This window comes from Sitodiplosis mosellana, unplaced genomic scaffold (genome assembly GCF_009176505.1).
Source record: "Sitodiplosis mosellana isolate CC-2019 unplaced genomic scaffold, AAFC_SMos_1.0 Smas_scaffold_3, whole genome shotgun sequence".
Taxonomy (NCBI): domain Eukaryota; kingdom Metazoa; phylum Arthropoda; class Insecta; order Diptera; family Cecidomyiidae; genus Sitodiplosis; species Sitodiplosis mosellana.
Genome location: NW_022595246.1, coordinates 2296307 through 2323113, shown reverse-complemented (window position 1 = coordinate 2323113; position 26807 = coordinate 2296307). Strand labels below are relative to the sequence as shown.

Below are 26807 nucleotides of genomic sequence, written 5' to 3'. Positions count from 1 at the left end.
ATGTTGTTTATTTCGATTCATTTCATTCTATTTGGATTCACTTGAGCTAGTTAAACTAGTCGACATAAACAGGCGATAAAAATCACTTACGGAAACATACGGCTTTACGTATTTTAATTTGTCTCATAATTGCTATCATTTTGGCTGTCCTTTCTCAACCGCACATTGGTATATAAAGTTTGTGACGTTGATTTACCGAGTTCAGTTATTAATTTATCTTCAGCCAGGAAATTTGGTAAGTTGTGCCAACACTGCCGATTGATTTGGAAGTATAATTAGGAGAAGGTCGTCGTATTAAATAAAACCAAAAGTGAAAGTGTTGCATTTTGCATGCATCAGCAACTCATTATCAGTAGTATATTTGCTATTTTAGTTGGTGTTTGCATTTTCGTGGTGGAACCCATGATTTTTTTTGCGAATTGTGAAAAAGTAATTTCTTCTCGTTGGTGGAAAATTGTTTGTAAAATCAGCAGATTATCGCAGAGATAACTCACAGTTTACTATTAACTGACTAACCTGAGAAACCTGTTGAAACCGTTTTTTTGTGTGTGTATGCTGTATGCAGAGTTTTTTTTTCGGTCAACATCCACATCCGAATACTCGAACTTTGTTCGCTTATTATCAAAATACAATCGCGTTTTTTGTGACGATTCTGGTGCGTATTATTTTTAGCATTCAAACTCGATTTGAAATTAATGCCAAACGGCTTTGCTATTATTAAACACTTTGAACAACGACATTTTTATTTGGGTGTGCGTGCGTGCGCGCGCAGTTTATTATTGCATCTCCCACACTAATGCAACTCGAGTCGAGTTTTGTATATAAACTCAACGTTAATTGATATTGTGTGTTCACTTCCCATATACAAGGGATCTGAGATACTGTTCACTAATGAATGCATCAGCAGTCATTTACCTTGAGATTAAGCCTCTCTGCGCTTTTTTCTCTACTACGTGAAATGATAATTGTCAATATAATAAGCATTCATTGCACATACTATTTGGTTTTGGTTTATATGTATAGAATTTTTTTCTTTCTGAATTAAGACAGGGCAACACAGAGATGTATGGAAATTCTCGATTAAAATATCGAAAGCGAGTTCCAATGAAATATAGCAACAATCAGTTTAAAAAAATTAGATAAAAAAATTCAACTTATCTGAATATACGGAATTGTGTGCAAATTTAAACATTTTTTCACACAAGCCTGAATTAACGTCGAAAAGCAACATCAGTTTATGTAATGGAAATGAAAGAAGAAGCCGAAAAAAATCAAATTGCAAAGTCACACGCTGAAATTGTAACGAAACCGGTTACGGTGAATGAAATTATTAATAGGATTCCTGCCATTGAATTTATTATAGACGCCGAAACTTTTCCTTTGCTCAAGCTGAAATGTCAAACACAAAGAGGAACATGAAATTATTCATATTTATGAATTATTACGGAGTTTTGATCAACATTTAGCCCTCTAGTGGTAATGAATTGAAAATTGGCTTTTTGTAGTATCATTGCATTTTTTTCTCAATATTTTTGGATTATTGGATAGATGCGGGGAGTCAAACACTCGTCGCTCGGGCTGTATTCAGTCTATTCCGAGACACCCCATCTTTGAAATTGATGTACTTTATGTAATCAATCTGATCCGTTCGACTCTATGAAATGTCAAAAATTCGTTTAAAGCAATGGTGTTGTTCACACCAAGGTGCGGAAATAACACGAAAATTCAAAAATACCGGGTATTTTAGTTACAAAATGAACTCCAAATTACATTGATTTGCTATAGAGTTTGTGGCGCCACCGTCGGTTTTACTACACAAATCATCACATTTTTGCCGCAACATGGTTTACAAGCTTCGTGGTAATATTTCACGATTTTGTGTATGTCGACTGTAACTGAGCATTTCACATTCACAGATAATATGCGTCGTCGTTTCCGTTCCCCTTCCACAGAGTCTGCAGTCAGGGTCGTCACGAAAACCCATTTTTCTGAGGTGATAATAGGTTTACAATATTTTAGTCGAATTCCATATTTTTTTGTTGAAAAAATAGATTTCATGTCAACGCATTTGCTATTTTTTTGTTTTTTTATTAATTTTTTGTCTTTGAAAATTCTTCATTTTTTCAATCATTTCGTTCAAAATCCTTTTTTTCTTTTTTGTTTGAAATTCATTTTCATTTGAATTCTTTTCTTTCCTTTTCTTTCTTTTTTTCTATTTGAACCCTCTGAAAATTCCTCCGTAAATAATACACATTCTGAATACTTTGTTGCTGTGAAGAGTATTGTGACATCGCAAAAAGTGTGGTGGGTCGAAAGTCCAATGAAAATAGTCATTTTCTAAATAATAATTTCACTTTCGCGGTTCTAATACTCACCGGTTCCAAAGATCAATATGGGGAAGTGAACTAATCATTGAGTATGCAAATTCCAGTTAAAAGCGATCACTTGACTTCGATTTGAAATGAATTCATTTCCCGTTGAGAAAATTGTTTGTCGGTGCGTTATCATGAGCGAAATAAAATCGGAAATAACTTGATTGCTCAGCGATCTTCTGCGTCGATTAAACAGGTGATAAAAAATGATGGAGGAGACTTTGCGTCGATGCAACGAAATCCAAAGCAAATCGTTGGCTTGTGTCATTGCTGTATATTGGAATTTGAACCTTGCAAAGAATGCACAATCAATCACGTCGATAATGATTTTCATATTTTCCTTCTGAAAAGATCGCGCAAAAAGCAACAACACAAATTGAAAAATGATCGAAAAGCTAATTTTGTTGCGACTTCCGTGTGATATTATTGGTTGATGCAGTTTGCAACAGTTGTTTCAGCGCACCTAGTTCGCACAAACAATTACCGTATATACATTGTGTGTGGTCTCGTAGTAAATAAATCGCATGTCGCTGGCGTAGTGTTTCGATTTCGTTACACAGGCAGGCAACAATTCAGCTAAATTTGAGCTTGGACTTTGTACATTCGCCAAGTGATTTATGTGAGAGATTTTTCTTCAGCGATGAGAGGGGGAAAATGGTGCGAAATATCGTCATCATCGTTTTTTATTGTTGAGATCGTTAAAATTCGTCATTTTGACGATCCTAATTGTTTTTAGCGATGAAAAATAGATCGCCGAAACGCATAAACACACCCACAATTGTCGGATGGGCCAACGTCAACCGATGTTTTGTTCGCAAATTCGTTCTTTTTGCAGCTATTCTTAAAGGATGCACGCGGCTATTTGTCGTTGAATTAAAAATAGGCAAATTTACTGTACGCGCCAAAATTGGACGATTGCAGTGTACGCTGCATTTTTAATGGGTCATTTTGAAAATGAGACCTATTTTCAATCGAACCATTAATCATGAATTAGGCTTGATGATGATTTTTTGCCAGTTACAATCGGAAATCACCCATTGAACCTTGAACCACCTCTTGCATTCCACTCCGAAACCTCGTGAAACTACACCAACCTTCCAGAACACCGATGTTGACAACATCGGACAATTGCTTTCTTTCATTTTATTTCCATAAATCATAAAACAATTTCAAATTGTGTATGTGCAGTGCACGCCAGTTCCGGGCCAATAAAGTGCTATGTACACCACATTAAACGATAACAAACTCAATCGAGACTAACCTGTATGTAGCTCGAATTGCACGGAAGGCAATTACTCAACGGGACGGGAAAAGTTGTAATATCAGCATGTAATACGTGAGCTGCGTTTCAGTTGTCGTTGTTTATTCTATCATTGAGCACGTCGATTTGCTTGTGGATTTGATTGTTGTTGTTGTTCTTCAACTGCAATTACACACTTTAGATTGTTTGTTGTTTCGGTGTGTCTTTCTTCAAAATTGTTTGTGATTTGAGTTTAATTGCAATGATTCTCGAGTAATTTTATGTTGATGACTTATTATTAAATGTTAACCATATATTTATAATCGTGTTTGTGTTGTGAAAACGTGACAATTAGCCTTGCTCGTAGTCGAAATGAAGTTTAACAAAATTTCAGTGATTGTTTTGGTGGAATTATCCATAATACAGCCGATAGACATCATTTTCCGCCGATAGAAACCGAAAAGTGCTGAAAATCCTTCGACTAAACTGTCTAAAGTAGCTAATTTGGTTGCAAATAATTGTCTTTATGATTTGAATCGTTTCGTTTTTGTTTCGGTTGTCAGTAGAACAATGCATAAGTCACCGAGGTACCTTAACCATTTTAGTTGCTTGCCGTTTTTGTTGCTAACTGGTTGCGGCGGCGGCATTTGATTGGATCTTTTGCTTCTCATTTTTTCTGCCCGAAAGCTTTTTTAATATGCACAAAAATGTCATAGCAACCGCCGCCAAAAATTATATTTATTTGCTTTTTATCTGATTGTATTCATTTACTAGTAGTGCTCTTTCTATCCCGTTTCTCTTTTTTCTTTTCTCAATTTGCAGAGCAACGATACGGAAAATGTTTCGCTACTCAACGAAATGGATTTCAAACATGGTAAATATTTGATTCTGTGTGTGCTTGCTTCAGCTCGTTCTCACAGCATACCGCCTATTTCGCATGTTTATGAAAATATCAATCATGGCCAATTGAAAAATAGAAGCACAATCGACAATTCACGGCGATTATCGCGCTGCGGATGCTTTTAACATGAAAAACTTGTAACAAAATGATTTTCAATTTTTTCCCATTGTAATTGAATGGTTGTAACCGATGATTGCGCTTAATTCACTGTCGTACATATCAAAGCCAGAAACAATAATCCAAAGTTCACAATTATTTGTAATTTCAAAGGAATGCACCCAGTTCTCTCGTAATGTCGGACAAATCCCGATTGAATAACAAAAAAAAACACACACAATTTTGTATAATCATATGCACGCGCCTTTTTGACTTGTATATCATTTGCAACACCCTTAACTCAAATTTGACTGAAACGCATCGCAAATGCACCTTTGTACCGCTGTGTGAACATCGTCGCGATCACGCGATACCATTTTTTTGTTTACAGTTAACAACACTCAGGCACATACACATACACATTGCACAGACATGGTCAATTTTGTAATTGAAAAGCTCTACTTCCAACACTCATTCAATCAAGGGGAGAGGCAGACAGAGATAGAGAGCGAGGCATGTGCAAAATTAACGGCGAAAAAAATTGTAAACAAATCACGTCGTCATGTGTGTTGGTCATTGCAAATTAGTATTAAATATGATTTAGTAGCCAAGAATTTCTACTCTGTCGTCGTCGTCGTCATCGTCGTCGTCGTCGTCGTCGTTTTAGAAAGAAATACAAGTTCAAGAACTCACATACATCGAACGAAATTGCATGTCATCGAAAAGATTATGAATCAGTCTCGACTTTGTGTTGAACGCTTTTGGCGCCTCGAACAAAATCACAGCGACGCTCCGATATCAATGTATCGCGTCGTGTGTGTGTGTTTGTGCTCTGGGCATACTGAAACATGCGAAACATGCCAATCAATCCGTACTCCGTACACTTGAACCATTACTCTAGCCAGCCGCCAATAGTTTATTTGTCGACAGACTTTACAACCGATCGCATCGTTTTTTATTTTCGGGAATCAAAGAAAAATAAAGAAAAAATTATTTAAAAGACTCAAAACCATTACGGTATTATTCAATTAAAATTCGTTACGCCGTCGAAAAGCACAACACATTCTTGAACCAGCGTTAATTTAGTGGAACAAATTCGGTGAAACGAATTTTCATCGAGAAAAACATTTATTCGTGAACTGTTCGACCTTTTTTCTTGGTTAAAATCGAGGTTTTATTATACAATAGAATGCACAAAATATGTGTCAAAAATGAATTCCGCGTAGTTTTCAAGTAAAAGTGAAGAAGTGAAGAGTTTTTCCTTCGAACTCTTTATTAATCTGCAAAAAGACTCTTTGTGAACAGTTAATTTGTTAAGGAAAATATTTATTAAGTTTTTGTTTAAGTTTGAAAGAAAAGACTCAAAAATCCGACAAGATGTTTTGCCTACCGATTGCTTGGTTCGTGAGTATTTTCGTAAGTTTATTTATTACCGTGATCATTTCTGTTTGCCAAAAAATCATTAATGATTTAAAAAAAGTCAAATTTTTATGAGTTGGTAAATTGGCGATTCATGTTCAAGATCAAAAGTTAAGCGAAAATGATGTGCAAAATGAAGAGAAATCATTGTGAGCGGAAACACTGGCATACATTTCAAGATTTTCTGGGCAAGAAATGTTAATGGTTTAAAAAAAATGATCGATGACTGTAGAACAATGGCTTTGAATCAATTTTGATATTGACAATTTACGTACTTAGTTCTTGAAAGTATTCAAATTTTTCCACGATATCTTCGCTTGTCGAAGGAAAGGCTTTGAACTTTCCTTTTATCACTCAAGTTTTGATGCAAGCACGTCATCGGTTCAAATTCAAATGAATTTTAGTGAAGTGAAACATTTCGGTTCTTTTATAAACATATTCAACATTCAATGCGAATTGACGTCAGGAGAATACACAAAGCAGCTCAATTATCAATACACGTGCTTTAACGCAAACGAACAAAGAAAGCGCTTCATTCGTGATCTATTGTTGCATCTTTCACTTGCATGCTCATTTCTTAGACGTACACATTTGATTGATTGACTAATGCATTATGCAGTAGTTGGAGTATGTAAACAAGCCGTTTTCTTCTAATTTGCGGTCAAATGTATACTGGATCGCTGAATCATACGTAAAAAAGGAAGTGTGTACAAAACAAAATGACAAACAAAGGCAAAGGCAAATGAAAAGACAAACAAATTTTGAAATGAAAACAAATGATTTTGTTAAAATTTGATATGTTGGTTCAACTAATAACTTGGTTGAAGAGAAGAAAAAAAAAACCGGCAACGGAAGAAGAGGGGAAGAGATATGATATGGTTCTTTACACCAAATAAATACACTTATTTCACTACAAAAAATCGAATGGTTGAAGCAATAGAGAATGAATGGACGAGCAAAAAATCGACGTGCAAAGTGTTTGTTCGCTATTAGTTCAACTATTCTTGCGATAGATATGCATACTCCTCAATTATAGAATACGTGTTTGAAACTGATTGTGAATAAAATATGTCTCTCCTCAAAGTGAACAATCATTCAGTTTTAATGATTTGACATACTAAAGACTATAGTCTTCAATTTCAACATAAATATGTATTACAGAACCAAATGACCTCTGTTTTTTTGTGTAAAAGAACATTTCGGTGTATCAGTTCACCGCTCGAGTGAACGAGTTACGTTATATTAATCTTTGAATCAGGGCATAACATTGACTTTGGATCGCTAAAATTTGAGACTTTGATTCAGAGCCTTCGAATCGGTTGGCTATTGTCAATTGTTTACGGTTCTAATCGAGAAATTTCGACTTTAATCAGAGAGTATTTTGGTTGGTGTGAAGCAGAAAAAAACTTCGACGACAATTAAACCGTCAAACAGTCGCGAGATCATTCTTCCGAACTTTGTACCGAGAAAGGCTTATTGATTGCTATGAATGGGTTTCGGCCAGACGATAACAGCTCTCGATCCAGACAAGTTGTGTAATCGGTATCACATTTGAATGCATTAATTGGCTGTCTCCTCTTTTTCTGTTCGTTTAATCATTTTTATCACTATGCTTGGTGCATTGTCGCGTTGAGCCCTTGTACACCGTGCCTCAATGCCGTTATTCTTTCATCGCGCGATCCGTTCGAAGTTCAATTCGCCGAAAAGAAAATTTTTTTTGACGAAAAACAATCGTGGACTTTAAAACCGACCTATGATCACATTCGAAGCATTTTCATGCGCATGAAAAGTGTTCTAAAAATATTGTCATTTGCCTCCCGAATCGCGTATCAAAGTCATAAACTTGTTTTGTTTGTTGTTTTTCTCCCGATTCCACAAAACGTTGGTCACACGACACACCTTTCACTTGAGTTTGTCGACACAGCAAGACCACACATGAATAAACAAAGTGTGTCTCAGCTTGAGATATCGCAATACGTCATATGCGTTGGCAATCGGCCAAATGGTTTACGTTGGCAAACTACGTAAGAAGCTACCTTTTCAAGCCAATTTTTTCTTAATTCGCTAACGTTTTATTTAAAAATAATTCCGAGTGAATAATTGTCAAATTATTGGTGTATTTTTTTTTCATTTGTTGTACATAGAAATCGGGCATACGTTACGCTTCGAACGCAATGGGAAAGTCAACACCGACGAAAATTGATGCGAATGCCAACATTATGCAGGTGAAACCAATGCGGAGGCTCTCTATTCAACAGGAGACAATGATCACATTGTCTCCAAAGCGGACATTGTCATCCGCTCAAGCCATAACTTCATCCAATCCAGATAATTTACCACATTTGCCACTACCAAAACTTGAAGACACCATGCAAAAGTACTTGAAATCAGTTCAACCATTGCTTTCGTCGGAGAAATTCTTGAAAACTGCTGAACTTGTGGAAGATTTTAAACGTGGCATCGGAGCACAACTCCATGATTTACTGGAATACAAAGCATCGAAATCACAGAATTGGCTCGCCGACTGGTGGTTAACTATCGCTTATCTCTCGTGGCGATCACCAGTTGTGATTTGGTCGAATCCAGGATTATATTTACCTACTCGGTTCTTTGAGAATGACTTTCAATGGTGTCGATTCACTGCTAGATGCATCTGGGCAACACTGAGATACAAACAAATGATTGACTATAATGAAATTCCAACGGAAAAAGCCGGCAAATACCCACTTGATATGAGTCAATATAAGAAGATTTTTGGCACCTGCCGCATTCCAGCTCCAGAAGTAGATCATATTGAATACAATCCCAAGTCGAAACATATTGTGGTTGCGTTTAAAAATGGGGTAAGAGTCATCTATTCTTTTTCTTTACATTTTTTTTTAAATTAAAATCATGTTCAAAATTCATTTTTTTTTGTTTGGTTTTTTTAGTAAACAAATTCTTTTCGAGAAAATTAAGAAGGAAACAGAATTTTATTAATTTCTACTTATTATTTGTTCTCATTCAGTACTACAAGGTGACCGTTTATGAAGAATCATCTGATAAGTTCTTATCGGAAAACCAGTTGACCGAACAACTTTTACTTATTTTGAAAGACAGTGGAAACAATGAACAAGTTGGCCTTTTAACAACGGAACATCGTGATACTCTGGCTACGGCGTATGAAAATTTGACACAAGGTACGGCTTAGTTTTTGATTGTATTTTAATTTTAATTTTGAACATAAGACATTTTTTTGAATGATACATTCACTTTGTAGTAGTTCTATACACTTTTCGCTCGAAAATAATTTGAAATAATCAAAAATGGATGAAAATTTGAATATGCCATTAAAATATGTACAAATTATGAACAAAATGACTGAACATGAACAAAAATGAAAAATTCTAACTCATTTTTTTCCTTCTTTCATTTACAGACGCAGTAAATAAGGCTTCAGTGGATGCAATCACAAAATCGCTGTTTGTTGTTTGTTTGGATCAACCGATTCCAGTGTCAGATCCAAATGAAGATTTCAATTTGTCTGGTTCTCAGTTGATTCACGGCGGTGGTTCAAAGCAAAACTCCGGCAATCGTTGGTTCAACAAAACGTTGCAACTTATTGTGAATCGCAATGGAATGAACGGCATCAACTATGAACATTCCCCGGCCGAGGGTGAGTTTCAACCTTAACATACACACAATACCTAATAAATGAAAAAATTGGGATATGTGAATTAAAATTCAGATTGAGATTGATTTATTTGAAGCTGCTTTTGCTGAAATTTAACGAATCGTTTTTCATTCAACAGGCCAACCGATTGCTGTGTTAACTGACTTCATTCTCAAGCAATTGTAAGTATTCATCATACAAGTTTTAGAAGATCGTATTTCATGCGATTGTTTTTCGACTTAAAATTGAGTGCAATCTCCCTGGCCAAATGAATTTACTAAATTTTTTGTTTGTTTTTTTCTTTTCTTTTCGACAGGAAAATGGAGGCAAGTGAAAATGAAATTATAAATGCGCACAGTTTTCCGCATCCAACGAAATTGCCATTCAACATTTCCGAAAAGACGCAGAAAGACATACAAATTGCCGCTGAAAATATTGATAAGTAAGTTTTCACTCAAAACAGTTGGCCGCCCAGCGCGCCATCTGTTAGCATGTACTAAAACTAATGTCAAATCGGGAATGTGGAAAGTGAGATTTTTAGCACAATGTGACATTTTTGTTCATTCAAATCGTTGTCGAGTCATTCCAAGAGGCAAACGGTTCGTGCAAGCAGCTACAAAGTGAAATTTTTGTCTGAAATTCCGTTTCTCTGATTTATTCAACGTAAATTCAAATTGTGTGACGAAAAAAAAAATCAACAAAAAAATGTCGGTTGCATCAAAGTTGGACGATATAATGAAGCGTTTGTCAGAAAATGCCGATAAGTTGGATGAGTCCACGAAAAATATCGCAAATGCCACGACCCGTGTAACATACGAGCTGACGAAAAGCCAATCGTTGCACGAAAAATACAATGTGCCATTGGAAAAATACGAGAAAGTTATTGCTTTCACACAGAGCGTAGTTGATATTTGCTCCAACTACGTTCCACCAACTATGCTCGAGACACTCAACAAAGATGCTGACGCCGGTGCCGATGCAATTAAATTTGAACAATTCGAGGCCAAGGCCATCAGCCAGTTGGATAAGAATGAGAAAGAAATTGTTAAACTACAATCATTGCGTGATATCATCAATCAAACGTCCGAACAATAAATGCCCGTCTCGCTTTCCAATTCCGAAATTTTCGATTGATAAAAAAAAATTAGGTTAAGGTTTGACATTAAAATCACTCATAAATTTATATGAAGAAAAAAATCGTCTAATGATTTTTTTTCTTTTCCTTTCTTTGCAGAGCTTCATCAAATCTCGAATTAAATGTAGTACACTTCAAAACTTACGGTAAAAACTTCATCAAATCACAGCGCATGAGTCCAGACAGTTTCATTCAAATGGCGATGCAGTATGCTTTTTACAAGTAAGTTTCTTTCGTGTTGTTTTTTTTTAAATCAATCTCTAGACTCTACTTGTGTTTTGCTACCATTGAAAACGACAAAGTCGGTTTACTTTCCCAATTTTTAACTTATCTAATGACTGATTTCCCCATTTCAGATTACACGGTGAGCCTGGTGCCCACTATGAAACCGCTCAAGTACGTATGTTTATCCATGGCCGAACCGAAACCATTCGATCGTGTTCCACCGAATCGGTGGCGTTTGCCGAGGCCATGTGTGATCCAGCGGTCAGCAATCCAGAGAAAGTGCAATTGCTGCGTGCTGCGGTGCAAGCGCACAAAAATTACACTGTGATGGCATCATCGGGTGAAGGTATTGATCGGCATTTGCTTGGATTAAAATTGATTGCACGTGAAAAGAATTTCCCCATTCCCGAGCTATACAACGATGAAGCCTATGTGAAGAGTACCAGTTTCCGTATTTCAACTAGTCAGGTGGCATCAAATGCAAAATCATTCATGTGCTATGGTCCAGCCGTCGATGATGGCTACGGTATATGCTATAACCCACGCAACGACGACATTATTTTAGCCGTGTCGGCAATCAAATCGAATCCGGTGACCAGTGCCAAGGCAATGGGTCAACATTTAACCGATGCCTTTGAGCATATGCATCGCTTGTTATCTAAGGCTGGTGAACGTAGATTAAGCAAATTGTGATACTACAAACAAACATTTTCTATTGATTATTATAGAATTTTTTTTTTTGAAACAGTCCATGGATTCAATGTTTTTACCGCTAAATTTTGTCATACAATTTTTTTTTAAATCGAACAATTTTATTAGCGCATAAGATATATATGATATTATTACATGAAGGAAGTCGAGATGGAGGTATACTTTTTGTAATTTGTCTTGAATTCTCAAGCATAAACATTAATTTGTAGGAAAAAATTGTGAAGAAAAAAGCATTCAATAAAGAGATAATATTTGAAATTAAATCGGCTTAAGGTTCGTTTCATTTGGAAAAATACCACAATGTGGATATCGTTTGAAGCGAGATGGTAAATATTCCATAGTGATATTGAGGCTCAATGATTGAGCGGATCTTGTTTGCTTATCTGCATGGCCAATTATAAGCTCTATCATGGATGCCAATAAACATGCTGTTTTGACCTTCTTTTTGGTGCGGGCATTTGGATTGATAAATTGGTTAGATCATGGAAAATTACTACTTACACTGGCCATAACCAATGAAAATCCAGTTATTCGATGGCTGCATCACTTAAAAATTTATTTTCATAGCAAACATGCATAACAAAATAATAAAAATCAGATGATTACCGCATCGTATGACTTGTGTTTGTCAACAATTCTACACATTGCATGGCAATCTTGCGTTGACACTAAACCAAATTCGATTCCAATTGCTAATCAATGTGATGTGCCCGTAAATATTTACCGTCGATTTCAATTTATTATAATTTACTTATCAATTAAAATACAATATCACGCTCGCTGTCTTTTTCCTTTTTCTACATGTTTCGATTGCAAAACATATTTTTCAATATTATTCTGTTTACAATCATATAGAATGCGGTTATCAATATGCGTTGATGCCGGTAATTGAGATTGAAATGCCGGTATAAATAAGGCCGCTTCAGTGAAGTAGAAGACAGTAGTACTGCTTGCAGTGAAGAATAAACGAGTCTTGTTATTTGAAGAAAACCATTTTGGTTCACAATTGAAGCGAACATGCAGAAATTCGAATTCAAAGGACTTTTGTGCCCGGTGTTCACACCGTTTGCACAAGACAAGTATGTGTTTTTTCCGAATTTCTACATCTTTCGAAGATTTTTTAACTTCGACTTTTCTTTCTAAGTTTTTTTTCTAAAAATTTGAAAAATTGATCTATTTAAAAAAAAAGAATTCTTTTTATTTTCATCCAAACATTTTCTTTTTAAAATCCACACAAAAAACAATTAAATTCTTCACTCTATGCAATTATATTTTTTTCACTAATTTGTTCCGTTTCAATTCGCAGGAAATCCGTCAATTACGATGTGATTGACAGGTATTGTCAATATCTAAAATCAAAGAATGTTCAAGGAGTGTTCGTTAATGGCGTGACCGGAGAGGGTACCTGCCTTCGCATCGATGAGCGCAAACGTTTGGCTGAGGAATGGTTTAAGGTGTGCCGCAAATACAGCTTGACCATGACCCTCTGTATTGGCGGCTGTGACATCGTTGATGTCTACTATTTGTGTGAGCATGCTGAAAAACTGGGCGTCGATTCCATTGTTCTCATGCCAGGTATATATTGATATTATTCAAAGGGTAGAGATTGCTGATGCCATTTGGAACAATAATGTCTCTTTCAATAGCCAGTTCATGACGATTTATATTAATTTATCTTTTTTCAATGCCAGATCTATTTTACAAGCCGAAAATCGAAGAGGATTTGGTGGAATACTTTAAGAACGTTTGCAAATATTGCCCAACCCGACCAGTTTACTACTATCATATCCCGGAATATACTTATGTGAAATGTAAGCAAAGATTCCATTGTTTATAAGTTTTTTTTTTGAATTTTGGATATTTCTGCATTCAAAATGCAATTGAATCGAACTAAATTTGTATTCAATCTTCAATAATATGACTTGATTTTCTTTCAATTTCAAAAACAGTGAACATGGTGCGTTTCTATGAGCTCATTCAGAAATCGTGCCCGAATTTCTGTGGAATTTTCTATCGTTATGGCGAAATCGAGGTGGCCTATGCTCTGTGGAAGAACGGTTGCCATTTGATCATGTGCAACGATACTCTATTGCCTGGCTTGAAAAGTCTTGGTTTCGATGCCTTTTGTTTGATTTCCCTCAATTTATGGCCGGAAAAGGTGATGGAAACGTACGGCTACACGTGCCAGTGGAAATTACGTGAAGCCTATGAGGTGCACATCAAATTGTGTGACTGCATCAAGGAGATTTGCAACAATCACCTCAAATACTGCGACTGGGTCGAAGCATTCAAATCTAAATTCGGCAAAGTGGTTGATTTCAATGTCGGCGGTCTTCGTAAACCACATTGCACTTGGTGGTACAACAAAAATTAATCACTCCTTTTCTGGTGGTGCTTCGTGGCGCTTTGATTTCGAATTGGGATCACAATGTAACTGAAAAGTTTCATGAATTAAATAAAAACAGAGAATTTGCTATGAATTTTGGATTTTTATTCATTTTTTGTTCAACAGTTCAATCTAACCATTGAATATCGTGAATCTTTTCAAATCGCAATGTTATTTTCTATGAAAAAAGTATATTGTCATTTTTCTGTGTCAGATCAGATGTTTTACTAGCATATGTTTCCTCAGCTCCATTTCTTTGTTAAATATTTCTGCACAATTTTTACACGCGTATGATTTCTCACTCGTATGTGATCGCCTATGTGCTGTAAGGTTGTTCTTATATTTAAACGTCATTTCACATTGTTCACATTTGAACTTTCTTATTTTCAAATGGATCGCATCGGTATGTCTTTCAACCTCACTTTCCGAATGAAACCAAATTTCACACAATTCACATTTATACTTTTTTGCCTTGTGTGTACGATAATTGTGGTACCGAAGGCTATCACGACTTGAGAATATCTTTTTACATATTTGACAAGAGAATCCAGACCCAGTATGAAACCGCTTCATGTGGCACTCCTTCGAGGATCGCGAAAAGAATTTTTTGCCGCAATTATCACAGCTGTGCTCAGTCTCTTGTTGGTTTTGCACTTCACACGGTTGGGGTTCAATCGTAAGCTCCTCAACCTTGATGTATTCATAATTTTGCTCAATATTCTCGACGGTGTTTTCACCATCTGGTTGCTGGATGGGTTCCAATTTAATGGCCAGATCTTGCATACTTATTGTGTTCTGTCGCATTGGCTCATCATCGTTTGGCAATATGTATTCTATTGTTGGAGCGTCAATTTGTTTGAGAATGAATGTAGAAACTTGATCTAGTTGTTCCAGAATCGGTTCTCTTCCTTGTTCATCTGCCTGATCCAATCCTTGGTCTTCTTGATGAGTTCGTTCCTGATTTTTTGACAACGGTTTACTATGGTCTCTGGTTTGATGCAGTCCCAAAATAGATCGAAATTTAAAATGCCTTCCACATCCGTTGATTTTGCAAACATGCACTTCATCTGTGTGTGAGTTTAGATGTAATTTTCGTCCCTGTCTATTTTTGAAACGCTTTTCGCATCCTGCGTAAGTGCACTTGAATGTTCTCTTGTCATTCCCATGAATAGATAAATGCTCCGACAATGCTTGTTCACTTTGAAAGAATTCATCACATTTGCTGCATGGGTAAATTGGTTTAAAGTGGGGATTTGCCGATTTGCCGCTGTTGCTATCATCTGGATGTTCTGTCTGTTGCTTTTCTTTCTCATCGAACAAATCCAAATGAATTTTGGATTGACGTTTTGATTTACGTTTGGATGTGTATACGACATGTTGTACGGCTTTGTGTTGCCGCAAATTTGTTATGCAGTCAAAACGTCTATCACATCCATCAATCGAACAACGATATGGTTCTATACCGGTGTGCTTGCTATAATGTTCGCGCCTTGTTTTGTAGTCCTCAAAATACTTTTCACATCCGTATTTGCACTTGAAAGGTTTTTGCCCGGTGTGAACATATTCATGGATCCGTAACTCTCCATTCGTTTTAAATGACTTTTCACACATGCCACACACGTATTGACGAATTTTCAGGTGGACGACATTGATATGGAATTGAAGATGACAACGGAAGAAATATGATAGACCGCACGTTTCACATTTGAACTGCTTCCCCTTTTCATGGTGGATGGTTTTTAGGTGATTTATAACACTGCATTTATTTTTCAAAATCTTGTGACACACGAAGCATTCGAATATTTTCGACTTATATTTCTTCTTCGTTTCTTTTTTATTTTTGCATATCGACAAATGGCTTTGGAGTTGTTTGTCAGTTTCTGTTTTACACCGCTCAGTTGATTCATGTTCATCATGATGTTCATACGCATGACTATTCCAACCGATAGCTTCCTCTTTGATCTCGATTCCTATGCAATGTTCTGGGGTTGTTTTTTTGAGAATGTCTTCTAACACAACCACTGGATTGAGGTTGATGTACGGAAATCTGCTCGCCAAATCTGCTGCTGGAGGCTGAATCTCATTCTCCTGTATTGCTGATAACAAACGATTGAAAAACAAAACATTAAATTAAATTCATTTTCGTTGCATTTTCTAATTGTGACTAAAAACACTCACTTGATTCCAAGCCATTTATATCCATCAAAATGTCTTCGTCTTCTTGATAACAATTGACTGATTCCGTTTTAATGTTTGGCATTTCCGTTTCACGTGTATGCAATGTCATCGGATTTGTGGCCGTGCTAAGTTCATCATATTCCAAAGGGTCACACACCATCGTTGCTGCAATTGATTCGATGACCGTACATGATTCGACATTTTCTTCCGAGGTTGACACCTTCTTTATGCATGTCGCTTCATTATGTCGAACATACAAATATCCACCGATTCGAATCAAGTTTTCATCGCATTCCGAGCAAGTTTCTTGAGCAAAATGCTCCAGAATGTGATCGTCTTTGTCAGCGGCACTGCCAAATGTTTGCTGGCAAAACAAACATTGATGCACTAAAAATAGAGCGTTTTTCAGAACCTATTTCTTTATGTACGTACGAATCAACCTTACCTGCTTTCAATTCATCCATATTTCCTTGTTAGAATATCTACTGAAAACTCCAATTATTTCATTTTATTTTATTTTATTTCACTATACAAGTTTTAGCTCTACCACAATATTTTCCTTTTAGCTGTCAAACTTCTTTTGATTGTTTTCGTTTGAAACGTCAAACTCAAATTTGTCGTACGCTCCCTGAGTATTTGCTTAAGTATCCAGAGGAGAAAACGGAGTAAAGCTCAAATATTGAGCAAGAAATATTTGAATTTTCAACGGACTCGACTATCGCTACTTTCATAGACTTGAATTGTCAACGGTGGTATTTCCCTCTAAATTTGTATCCATATTCATCACAGTTCTTGTTATACACAGAACATTCTCGTTGATATAACATTCAACTCCACCATAGGTGCTTTGTGTGGAATGCTTTCAACAAAGAGTATGATCATGTTTCGATTTCTGGTATGCATGACTTCACAAAATCATAGAGGGTAATCATTCATAAAACTCTTTCAATATTTTCTTGATTATCCTACAACTTTAAGAGTGAAAACTTTGATATGAACGCACAGCTGGCAAATTTCGAAATGAGCGCAAGACAGATGAATCTTAATAGGACTTTAATTATCAAAGTGAAACATTGAATTACATTTTTTTCAAGTGAAATTCCTATTGAAACGTGAACGAAGTTAATAATTGAAAACAAATTTTATTGGGGTATTAAACTTTACAAAAAACTTGGTTTTATTGTCGGCAATTCAAATAATTATTCGATTTTGTTTTTCAAAGGCTAATGCGAATTGAATTAAGACATTTGGTATAAATTTTAAAAGGCTATCATATGCCGCTTGAATCCCTACCATCGCCACAAACAAAACCGTTGTGAGTCTGACTTTTTTTTTCAATACAAAATAATCCGTAAACATCTTCTAATGAAAAAAAAAAGTTAGAATAAAATTGTAAATTCCATTTCTGAACTCACAGTTTATTGAAAATATTTTATTTGCATCAGTAAACTTAGAAAAACTATAATTATTCCACTGAAAATGATTTTCGTTTGAAGTTCGAAACTTCGCAATCAACAGCGCCATCTTACGTAAATCAACGGATATACACTCCAGTCGCCATATTGACAAGTGACAACTGCGTTGTCGTTTCAAATTTCGAATGGAAATCATTTGAAATGGAATAATTGTAGTTATTCTAAATTTTATTGATGCAAATAAAATATTTTTTATAAACTGTGCGTTGAGAAATAGAATTTGCAATTTGATTCTAACTTTTTTTTTAATAGAAGATATTTTTAGATTATTTTATATCGAAAAAAAAATCAGATTCATAACGGTTTTGTTTATGGCGCTGGTAGCACTTCGAACTTGATTTTTCGTTCAACATCAACCGACTGAAATGATACCTAGCGGATATGCTGGCCCTTTAAATTTCATCCCAAAATCCGCATCAGCCTTTAATGTTTAAGATGTTTTCAATAGTGTTTTGGTATTTTTTAGGCGTCACTTGGAGTACCATCAATTTCAGAAGCATCAAAAGAAACTGACTCGAAGAATTTGCCATCGGTTGCTTCATTAAGTGATGATGTAAAACAATGGACGAATTGAGCGCTTTTTGGTTCAACCCTGCAATAGTTTACACTGCTTGATGAAATTCCAACGTTTTCTTCGCATTTTTTTATTATTTCGGATATTGGAACCTTGGCGTTTGCATCACTGACTTCAAGTGCTTTCCCAATGTCCAAAAACCTCAAAAATGTATATTTGGCCAGTTTCCCAACCGTTACCTATGAAATAAGCAGATATTTTTGGATTAAGTTCAAAACTATTCAAGAGATTCATGATGTGTTTGATCAACTTACGACTGGTCTCAACCAGCAGCAAAGTCCTGTTTCCTCTTGAGGATTCAATTGGTAAGTCTACGACGAAAAGAATAAATAAAAACTTCGTTTTGAATGCCAGATTATGGAAAATAATATTATTATTCAACTCACCCAATCACGAGTCTTTAGAGCTGCAACTTCTGCATAGGTCAAGTTTGCTTCAGATAAACAATTCCTTATTATCTTCTTACGAACCTCCTTTTTAAGTCAAAAATTTGATTTAAAAAAAATCGAATAGCAACACTTTTCCAAAGTTTAACAATGAATTGGAAAACTTTCTGAATTTTGTCTTCAATATGTTTACTTACCGAAATCAGCATTTTTGGAAAGTTCATCAGTCTTTCAGAAAAGCTCTCCCTGACTTCAATTGTACTGCACATGACAATTACGCTACCAATGATAAAAAACAAAATTATCTTCATTTTAATGCTGGAGTTTGAGACCATTAAACAAACGATTCTCGATTGGTGACTTTGGCCGGGAACCGTGGAGTTTTTATATACATTTCGAACACTATGGTACCTTTCATCTTTATTTTGTCAACATGTACGCACGCAATTATTTTCTGAAGAAAATTATATTACATATTTCATTACTTTGGTCATGATATTAAAATTTCGTTCGAAGTAGTAATTTTGCAAAAATTCTCATTAAAAAAAATGTTAATTATAGAACAAAATGAGAAAAACCAAAGAAAACAGGAAGAGAGCCAAACGTATAATATTTGTTGAATTGATCAACATTCTTCTGCGTCATCACCATGTCTGTTTTATGAAATGCAAATTAGTAAAGTCCAACAACTTTTTTTTATTTGTAAACATTTTTATTGAGTCCAAAAATAAAATGATTGCCAAATAACACTATTCGGTACACACACAAAATTTAATTAAGCAAACAAGACCAAATAATTTTCAAATATGGAATGAGACCGACGCGGTGCGGTTTTTTTTCTAGTGTCGTCACCAAAACTACGCGCCCGTATGACCAAATTATTAATTTCATGAAATGTTTATTTCGATTAAATATTTATTATTTGAACTATTCGATTGATGAAGAGTGTTGTCAAAATTATGATAACAGTAAATGCCTTTTCCTATCCATCAACCCCACAAGCTGATATGGTCACCCGGAATACCCCAGATGATTATTCCTTGTCGGATGACTCGCCCGACAGATTAAATAGTCGCCCGAGACATTCCGGATGAGAAGAAAATTCATTTTTTGTTCACTTTTGATCATCTGACGTCAGTATATCTACATAAATATCTTTTTTTACATATATACAAATTTTTTTTTAATATAAATATCGTTTAATTTTCAAATGCTTAAATGGATCGCATCGGTATGTCTTTCAACCTCATTTTTTGAAAGAAACCAATTGTCACACAATTCACATTTATACTTCTTTGGATTGTGCGTACGATAATTGTTCAAAAATCAACTTTCGGACATTTTTGAGTTTGGACATTTTTGAGTGTTCCCCCGCAAATTAGAAATAAAATGTCCCGAGACCATTTCTAATTCTGGGGGTTTTCTAATTTCTGAAGATATTTCAATTTCATCCAAAAACGGTGTATCAAATGAAAAACTGATAGGGGGAATGATTTGCTTAATTGACAACGATATAATGAACACTGTTCAATCAAGTATTGTATGTAAAGCAGTTATCTTAGTGATTATAAATATATAGTAAGTCTGTTAGTTTATTTTACTGGATAAACTACTCCTCGGAACAAACCGAAATAAATGATGACCGGCTGTTCTTATTATATCATACGATAGTAAACAGAAAACGTTAGCATTCTATATACAGTTTTGTATATCTATGGGTGAGATTGAGAGTGGAGTATGTTTTTTCTTGGATTTATATTTTTGAAAAGGCGAGTGTGTTTTCTGATGATTCTGTTGGCGTTAAAGTAGAGTATGTTGTAGTACCGTCTAGCCTCCGCGGTCTTCATGGTTTTCGCGCATCTGATAAAAGATAACAACATGGTGTCTTCGGCAAAGTTGTAGTACTTGAGGTCTTCTATAACTAAGCTGAACAATTATCTCTTATCTCTTATCACTTGCGCGCAAACCGCGCACATAAAAAAGCAAATTTTATATAGAACTTTTTTTTTCTTATCAATTTCGCGCTTTTCGCGGAACTAATAAGAGATAAGAGATAACTGTCTTCAGTGATGTTATAGAAGACCTCGAGTGCTACAACTTTGCCGAAGACGCCAAGTTGTTATCTCTTATCAGTTCCGCGGAAACGTGAAAAACTGCGAGGACCCGATAAAAACGAACATACTCGCTTTTAACCATTTTTAAGTCGACAGAAACTTGCTCTTCTCTTTCGTAACAAAGTCAATCAAACATACGCTACTCTCAATCTCACCCATAGATATGCAAATTCTCTGATAGAACAAATCGGTTTCGATTTGTTAATGATTGATGATTGATGATTGACGCAGACAATATGGAACAGATTACTTCGTGACTTAATTTTTAACTTCATGGTAAACGTCGAAAATCTCAAGCTGATCTGCTAATATAGTTTTTCAACGAAATGGAAAAGACTTTCATTACGTTTTTTCATTAAAAATGAAGTAAATTTCCCTTTGTCTTGAATGAAATGATTCGGAAACCCCGTAAATTAGAAATGAACCCCGGAAATAAGAAATTTTCCATACAAATTTTCAAACCTGAAATTCATTTCTAATTTCTGAGGTTTTCTCATTTTCGTGTTTCTAATTTGCGGGGGTGCACTGTATATGTGAAAAAAATTGTATTCTGAGTGTTATTATAAAAAATACTAAAATCTTATTACTAACGTTAATCATCGATTATCAAAATCCGAGTCCATTTGACAGTTGCGTTGTGTGCGCGCAAATTTCCTTCACTTGCATAATATTTCAAGCAAATCTGACACTGAAACTTTTTATCACCATGGACGCCTTGTTCATGAACGGACAATTCAGATTTAATTGCAAAGCCTCTGTTGCAAAATTTGCATACAAAATTGAGCGGTTTTTATGTTCCATAATGAAATTTTCTTTTATGCTCTTGCAAACAATGTTCGCTTGCGACAATTTCGCCACATTCATCGCATGCAATGGTATGAATTTTGGATTTTTGTGAACCCTTTTCATGTGTGCATTCAAATTTCCCTTCAAAGAGAATTTGTTCTTGCACAATAGACATTTGTGTTTAACAACTGTTTTCGGTTTTTTAACATATCTTGGTTTAATGCTCGGTTTCAAAATGTATTTTTAATTCGGATTTGTTAGCAAATGACGTCTCGCATGAATCGCATTTGAATTTCCATTTATTTGGGTCATGGATATACATGTGACGCCGAACATACAAATATCCAACGATTCGAATCAAGTTTTCATCGCATGCGGCGCAAGTTTCAGGAGCAAAATGCTCCAGAATGTGATCGTCTTTGTCAGCGGCACTATCGAATGTTTGCTCACAAAACAAAAATTGATGCACTGAAAAATAGAGCGTTTGTTAGAATTTATTCCTCCAATAATTCTCGAATCAACCTTACATGCAATAGATTCGTCCATTTTTTTCTGTGGAGAACTTGTTTAACCCGCTTATTTTATTCAATTCAACGAAATACACTTCACTCCAATGTTTTACTTTCAGTAGCCGAACATCTTCTAATTGTTTACCTTCAAAATGTCAAACTCAGTTTGAATACTGGGAGTAGAAACTGAAGAAGGGCTTAAGTATTGAGGGAAAACTATTTGAATATTCCACAGATGAATAATCGAACAAAATAATTTACGAAAATTGAAATGAATTTATTACAAAAAAAAGAATCATTTGTACATTTTTATTTTACAAAAATATTATTAACTTCATTTCAATAAAAAAGTTATTATTCTGTTTTTTTGTGTGGTAAGAATGACATACCAATTGTATTACAGTAAAAGCTGTCAATAACGGAATCCCATGGGGAAATTTTGTTTCCACTATTGACAAGAATTCGAGTATTCACAGGATCCGTTATTCAGAGGTTTTTGAGTCGACTCAAACAAAACTTTCCATTATTGAGGGTAAAAAGAAACAAAACATACATTTTTATGGGTATTCAATTATCAAATCAAGTGCGATTCAATGAACGTGAAAAGGAAAAAATGAAATAAAAGTATTTTTTTACTAAATGAATGAAGGAAAAATGAAAGTGAAAAAACAGTGAAATTCACTGAGTGAATGACAAACATCACTTTTTAAAATAATCAAGCAGTCTAAACAATGACTCAAAATGGGAAGGTAAATGATACTCATTTTTTACACTATCAATTTGGCAGCGATGAATTCTGCATTTCATGAAATGAAACAATGATTACCGAACTTAATGTAAATGCACTGATCAAGTGAATATGTTTTTACTGGGAGCGTCAAAAATTTGTTTGCTTGAATAAATAAGTAATGATTTTGGCGACAAAAGTGAAAAATATTACTGAAATGAATGTAATGTAAATTGTACTGCACAATTTTTATGTAGATCAGTGGTTTTGATAAAGGAGAAAATTAGTCAAGAAATTTTTTTCCACTACTGGAAGTTTCGGTTTTCCGTTATTAACAGGTAAATTTGTATGGGAGAGCTCAACGGCCAAATTTTTTTTCCACTATTGTAACGATTTCCACTATTCCCAGGTTCCGTTATTGACAGGTTTTACTGTATTATTCTTTTTTGTTAGGTTGTTGTTTTTATTCAATGGATATTCCGTGCTCTTTGTCTCGGTGTTGCTACTGAATGCTTTCTCACAAGCATTTCGCTTTTCACCGGTATGACTTTGCTCATGTTGAAATTTATTACTGTGAGATGTGAAACGTTCATCACAGTATGAACATTTGAAGGGTATCTTACCCTTGTGAACTCGTTCATGTTGTATTAAATGTGATTTATATTTAAAAGACTTTTCGCACGCATTGCATCTGAACTTTTTTAGATTCAAATGGATTTCCCCAATATGCGTTTGCAGCTTGCGTTCATTAATACATAATTGCCCACATATACTACATTTAAATTTGTTTGCGTTAGGTCCGTGTCGACGACGACGAATGTGATCTTGGAGATTACTACGCTTTGAGAATTCTTTTTTACATATTTCGCAAATGAATTGTTCCTTTGAATTTTGCATCACGAATGTTGCATCGCCATCATCGCATTGGTCACTATCATCTTGTTGGCTCTGTAGCTCATTAGGTGAGGAGTCAATCAACAGTTCTTCCAATTTAATTCCGAACTTTATCCCAGTCAGATTATCTTCTCCTCGTACACTTTGAAAGGATTCATCACACGTGCTGCTCGGGTAATTTGGTTTTTTCGGAGAATTAGAAATCTCGATTGTGTTAGCCGGATCTGGGTATTCTGCCTGCATGTTGAGATTTTCATCATTCAAGTTCACATGCCAGATGCGTAATGCATGTGTTTGAGTCTCAGGTTCAATTTCACACTGCTCAGTTGACTCACATTCATTAATTTGCTCATGATTTTCCTGCACCAAGACTTCCTGTTTGATCTTTGATTGGGCTGTATGCATCACGTCTGTTTTCTTCAAAATGTCTTCCAAATATTATAATTGATTTAAATAAATTCAAAATGTCATTAATTTTCATTGTTTTTCCTTTCTGATGGGAACTCACTTGGTTCAAAGTTATCAGTATCTATCAAGATGTCTTCATTCTCATGTTGATCAACTGGTTCTGTTTTGATTTCTGGCATTCTCATGCTAAAGGCATTCAAAATCACCAAACTTGTGGCAGTGCTACCTTCATCACATTCCAAAGGGTCTCCTGATATTGGTACCTTCTTTATGCATGTCGCTTCATTGTGTCGAACATATAAATATCCACCGATTCGAATCAAATTTTGATTGCATTCCGCGCAAGTTTCTTGAGAAAAATGCCCCAGAATGTGATCGTCTTTGTCAGCGGCACTATCAAATGTTTGCTGACAAATCAGACATTGATGCACTGAAAAAAGGGCGGTTTGATAGAAGATATTTCTTTGTGCACGTACGAATCAAACCTACCTGCTTTGAATTTAACCATATTTCCTTGTTGAAGTCCTATCTAAACCAATTTTATTTCATTCAACATATTTTCTATCAATTCCAATGTTTTCCTTTTATCTGTCAAATTTCTTTCGATGTTAACGTGAATACGTTCGAAATGTCAAACTCACATTGGTTGTACACTCCATGAGTATTTGCTAATCGGTTTAAGTATTGAAAGGAGAAAACAAAGAACGATTTAAGTATTAGAAAAGAAATATTTGTAATTTTTTTTATTAATTTGAATATTGTAAAGTACTTCACTTGAATGAATAGACATCGATGTTGTCAAGACGAAGCTATATAACAACTGCTTTATTAATCCAATCTTATGCCTAATGAAACATCGATTTTAAATTAGTTTATTAACATTTTCATTATAACAACTACAGTTTAAATACGGAATTATCGAGAAATTGAAATGTGCAAAATGTGCAATACAAACAAACTTTATATTAAAAAAAATGATTAATATGTTGGATGACTCCAACAAATATTCAACATGTGAATATCCCGAAAAAAGCATTACAAAAGATGAAATGAATTTATTTAAAAAATTAATCATTTGTACATTTTTATTTTTCAGAATTTTTTTTAAATTCATTGCAATAAAAAAGAGAATTGTTCTGAATTATTTTTGTCAGGAATGACATACTAATTGTATTGTCATTGTTCTGTGTTAGATTGATGTTTCTCTTGGATGTGTTTCATCATTTTCTGCTTAGTGTTGAATATTTCCGAGCAAAATTCGCACGAATAAATCAATATAGATATTCCGTGCCCCTTTTCTCTGTGTGATCTCAAGCTTTGATTAGAAGTAAATACCTTTTTGCATCCATCAATTTCACAACAAAACCCTTCTGAATGAATATTGATGATATGCTTTGATTTTTGTCCTCGAGTTCTGAAGCGTTCTCCACAATGCTTACATTCATATGGTCTTTCCCCTGTGTGGATCCGTACATGATCTGTTAAATACTCTTTTTGCTTAAAAGTCATTTCGCATGTATCGCATTTATATTTTTTTATATAATTTTGTTGGCTCTGTAGCACATTAGGTGAGGAGTCAATCAACAGTTCTTCCACTTTAATTCCGAACTCTACCCCAGTCGGATTATCTTCCTCTTGATGGCTAGCAACAACACTTTGCTGGTACTGAGACTGTGTCTGTTCGATAGCCTGCTCTGTTGCATTAAACATTTCCAAGGTTGAATGTTTTTCTTTGATATGTTCCATCAGTTTCTTCTTCATGCTGAAAATTTCCGAGCAAATTTCACATGAATAATTCAATGTGGATATTCCGTGCTCTTTCTCCCTGTGCAAATTCAGTGCTTTTAATCTTCCAAATGCCTGGTCGCATCCATCGATTTCACAAACATAGGGAGTTTCATTAGAATGAATACGATTAATATGCTTTGTTCTATCTCCGCGAGTTCTGAAGCGTTCTTCACAGTGCTCGTATGTGCACTTAAGGGGTTTCTCTCCAGTGTGAATTCTTTCGTGATCTATCAAAGTTATTTTTTGCTTAAAAGTCTTTTCGCACGTATTGCATTTATATTTTCGATGATTAAAATGCACGGTATTAATGTGTCTTCGGAGATGGGATTGATTACGATACGATGATTTACCACAAAATTCACAATTGATTTTCTTTCTTTGTTTGAACAAGTGTGTATGATCTATGTGATCTTGTAGATTTCGCCGCTTTGCGTAAACTTTTTTACAAATTTCACAAATGAATTTCCCAATGCTATTCGTGTGAAAACGAATGATGTGAGTTTCCTTTGAACTTTGTCTGAGAAATATTTCACCACAATCATCGCATTCATATTTCTTCTTATGAGGGTTATGTGTAGAATCTTTGTGAGTTTTTAGATTATCCCGTCTTGAGTATGCTTTTCCACAAATGTCACATGCGAATTTCCGAGTTTTTTTAGTAAATGTAGTAGTTTGATCATTATGCTCCCTGGTTTGATGCAATCTCAACACAGATTGAAACGTAAATTGCATTTCACAACCGTCGATTGAGCAAGTTTGCACTTCTTTATGATGTTCCTTCATGGGCAATGTGCTTCCCTGATGATTTTCACAACGTTGTTCACATCCTTC

General features: G+C 35.1%; 6 protein-coding genes across 14 annotated transcripts in view; 2 read left to right on the top strand and 4 right to left on the bottom strand.

Moving 5' to 3' along the window:
- The first annotated feature begins 99 nt into the window (after nucleotides 1-99).
- On the top strand, nucleotides 100-12014 carry LOC129566495 (carnitine O-acetyltransferase-like). Of its 8 annotated transcripts, none has more exons than XM_055442510.1 (9): nucleotides 100-235; nucleotides 4435-4486; nucleotides 8173-8871; nucleotides 9036-9207; nucleotides 9447-9683; nucleotides 9820-9862; nucleotides 9997-10122; nucleotides 10915-11037; nucleotides 11172-12014. In XM_055442510.1, exons 2-9 carry the CDS (start codon nucleotides 4451-4453, stop codon nucleotides 11731-11733), a joined length of 1998 nt encoding a protein of 665 aa, XP_055298485.1. In that variant the 5' UTR covers nucleotides 100-235; nucleotides 4435-4450; the 3' UTR covers nucleotides 11734-12014. The 8 variants fall into 8 exon arrangements, with proteins under 8 accessions (XP_055298485.1, XP_055298488.1, XP_055298482.1 ...); XM_055442507.1 differs by lacking the exon at nucleotides 100-235 and adding an exon at nucleotides 3718-4199; XM_055442511.1 differs by lacking the exon at nucleotides 100-235 and adding an exon at nucleotides 3721-3830.
- A 656-nt stretch (nucleotides 12015-12670) lies between these two features.
- On the top strand, nucleotides 12671-14231 carry LOC129566504 (N-acetylneuraminate lyase B-like). The gene is made up of 4 exons (XM_055442524.1): nucleotides 12671-12830; nucleotides 13058-13326; nucleotides 13443-13562; nucleotides 13701-14231. Exons 1-4 carry the CDS (start codon nucleotides 12769-12771, stop codon nucleotides 14123-14125), a joined length of 876 nt encoding a protein of 291 aa, XP_055298499.1. The 5' UTR covers nucleotides 12671-12768; the 3' UTR covers nucleotides 14126-14231.
- Nucleotides 14221-16919, bottom strand: LOC129566493 (zinc finger protein 62-like). 2 transcript variants are annotated; one of them, XM_055442505.1, is made up of 4 exons: nucleotides 16761-16883; nucleotides 16316-16702; nucleotides 16045-16233; nucleotides 14221-16008 (listed from the first exon to the last, which is right to left on the bottom strand). In XM_055442505.1, the coding sequence occupies exons 1-4, from the start codon at nucleotides 16777-16779 to the stop codon at nucleotides 14348-14350; spliced, it is 2256 nt and encodes a 751-aa protein (XP_055298480.1). In that variant the 5' UTR covers nucleotides 16780-16883; the 3' UTR covers nucleotides 14221-14347. The 2 variants fall into 2 exon arrangements, with proteins under 2 accessions (XP_055298480.1, XP_055298479.1); XM_055442504.1 differs by having other exon boundaries at nucleotides 14221-16233; nucleotides 16761-16919.
- Nucleotides 16920-17444: 525 nt separating this feature from the next.
- LOC129566505 (uncharacterized) lies at nucleotides 17445-19747 on the bottom strand. Its single transcript, XM_055442526.1, has 4 exons — nucleotides 18948-19747; nucleotides 18751-18837; nucleotides 18619-18675; nucleotides 17445-18543 (listed from the first exon to the last, which is right to left on the bottom strand). Exons 1-4 carry the CDS (start codon nucleotides 19083-19085, stop codon nucleotides 18253-18255), a joined length of 573 nt encoding a protein of 190 aa, XP_055298501.1. The 5' UTR covers nucleotides 19086-19747; the 3' UTR covers nucleotides 17445-18252.
- A 2668-nt stretch (nucleotides 19748-22415) lies between these two features.
- On the bottom strand, nucleotides 22416-24835 carry LOC129566499 (zinc finger protein 594-like). Its single transcript, XM_055442518.1, has 3 exons — nucleotides 24678-24835; nucleotides 24289-24618; nucleotides 22416-24208 (listed from the first exon to the last, which is right to left on the bottom strand). Exons 1-3 carry the CDS (start codon nucleotides 24694-24696, stop codon nucleotides 23286-23288), a joined length of 1272 nt encoding a protein of 423 aa, XP_055298493.1. The 5' UTR covers nucleotides 24697-24835; the 3' UTR covers nucleotides 22416-23285.
- A 148-nt stretch (nucleotides 24836-24983) lies between these two features.
- LOC129565655 (zinc finger protein 888-like) overlaps nucleotides 24984-26807 on the bottom strand; it is a 2834-nt gene continuing 1010 nt past the window's right edge. The window contains exon 3 of the mRNA XM_055440763.1: nucleotides 24984-26803. Coding sequence (XP_055296738.1) covers nucleotides 25365-26803 — 1439 coding nt within the window. The 3' untranslated portion in view covers nucleotides 24984-25364. The remainder of the gene's footprint in view (nucleotides 26804-26807) is intronic.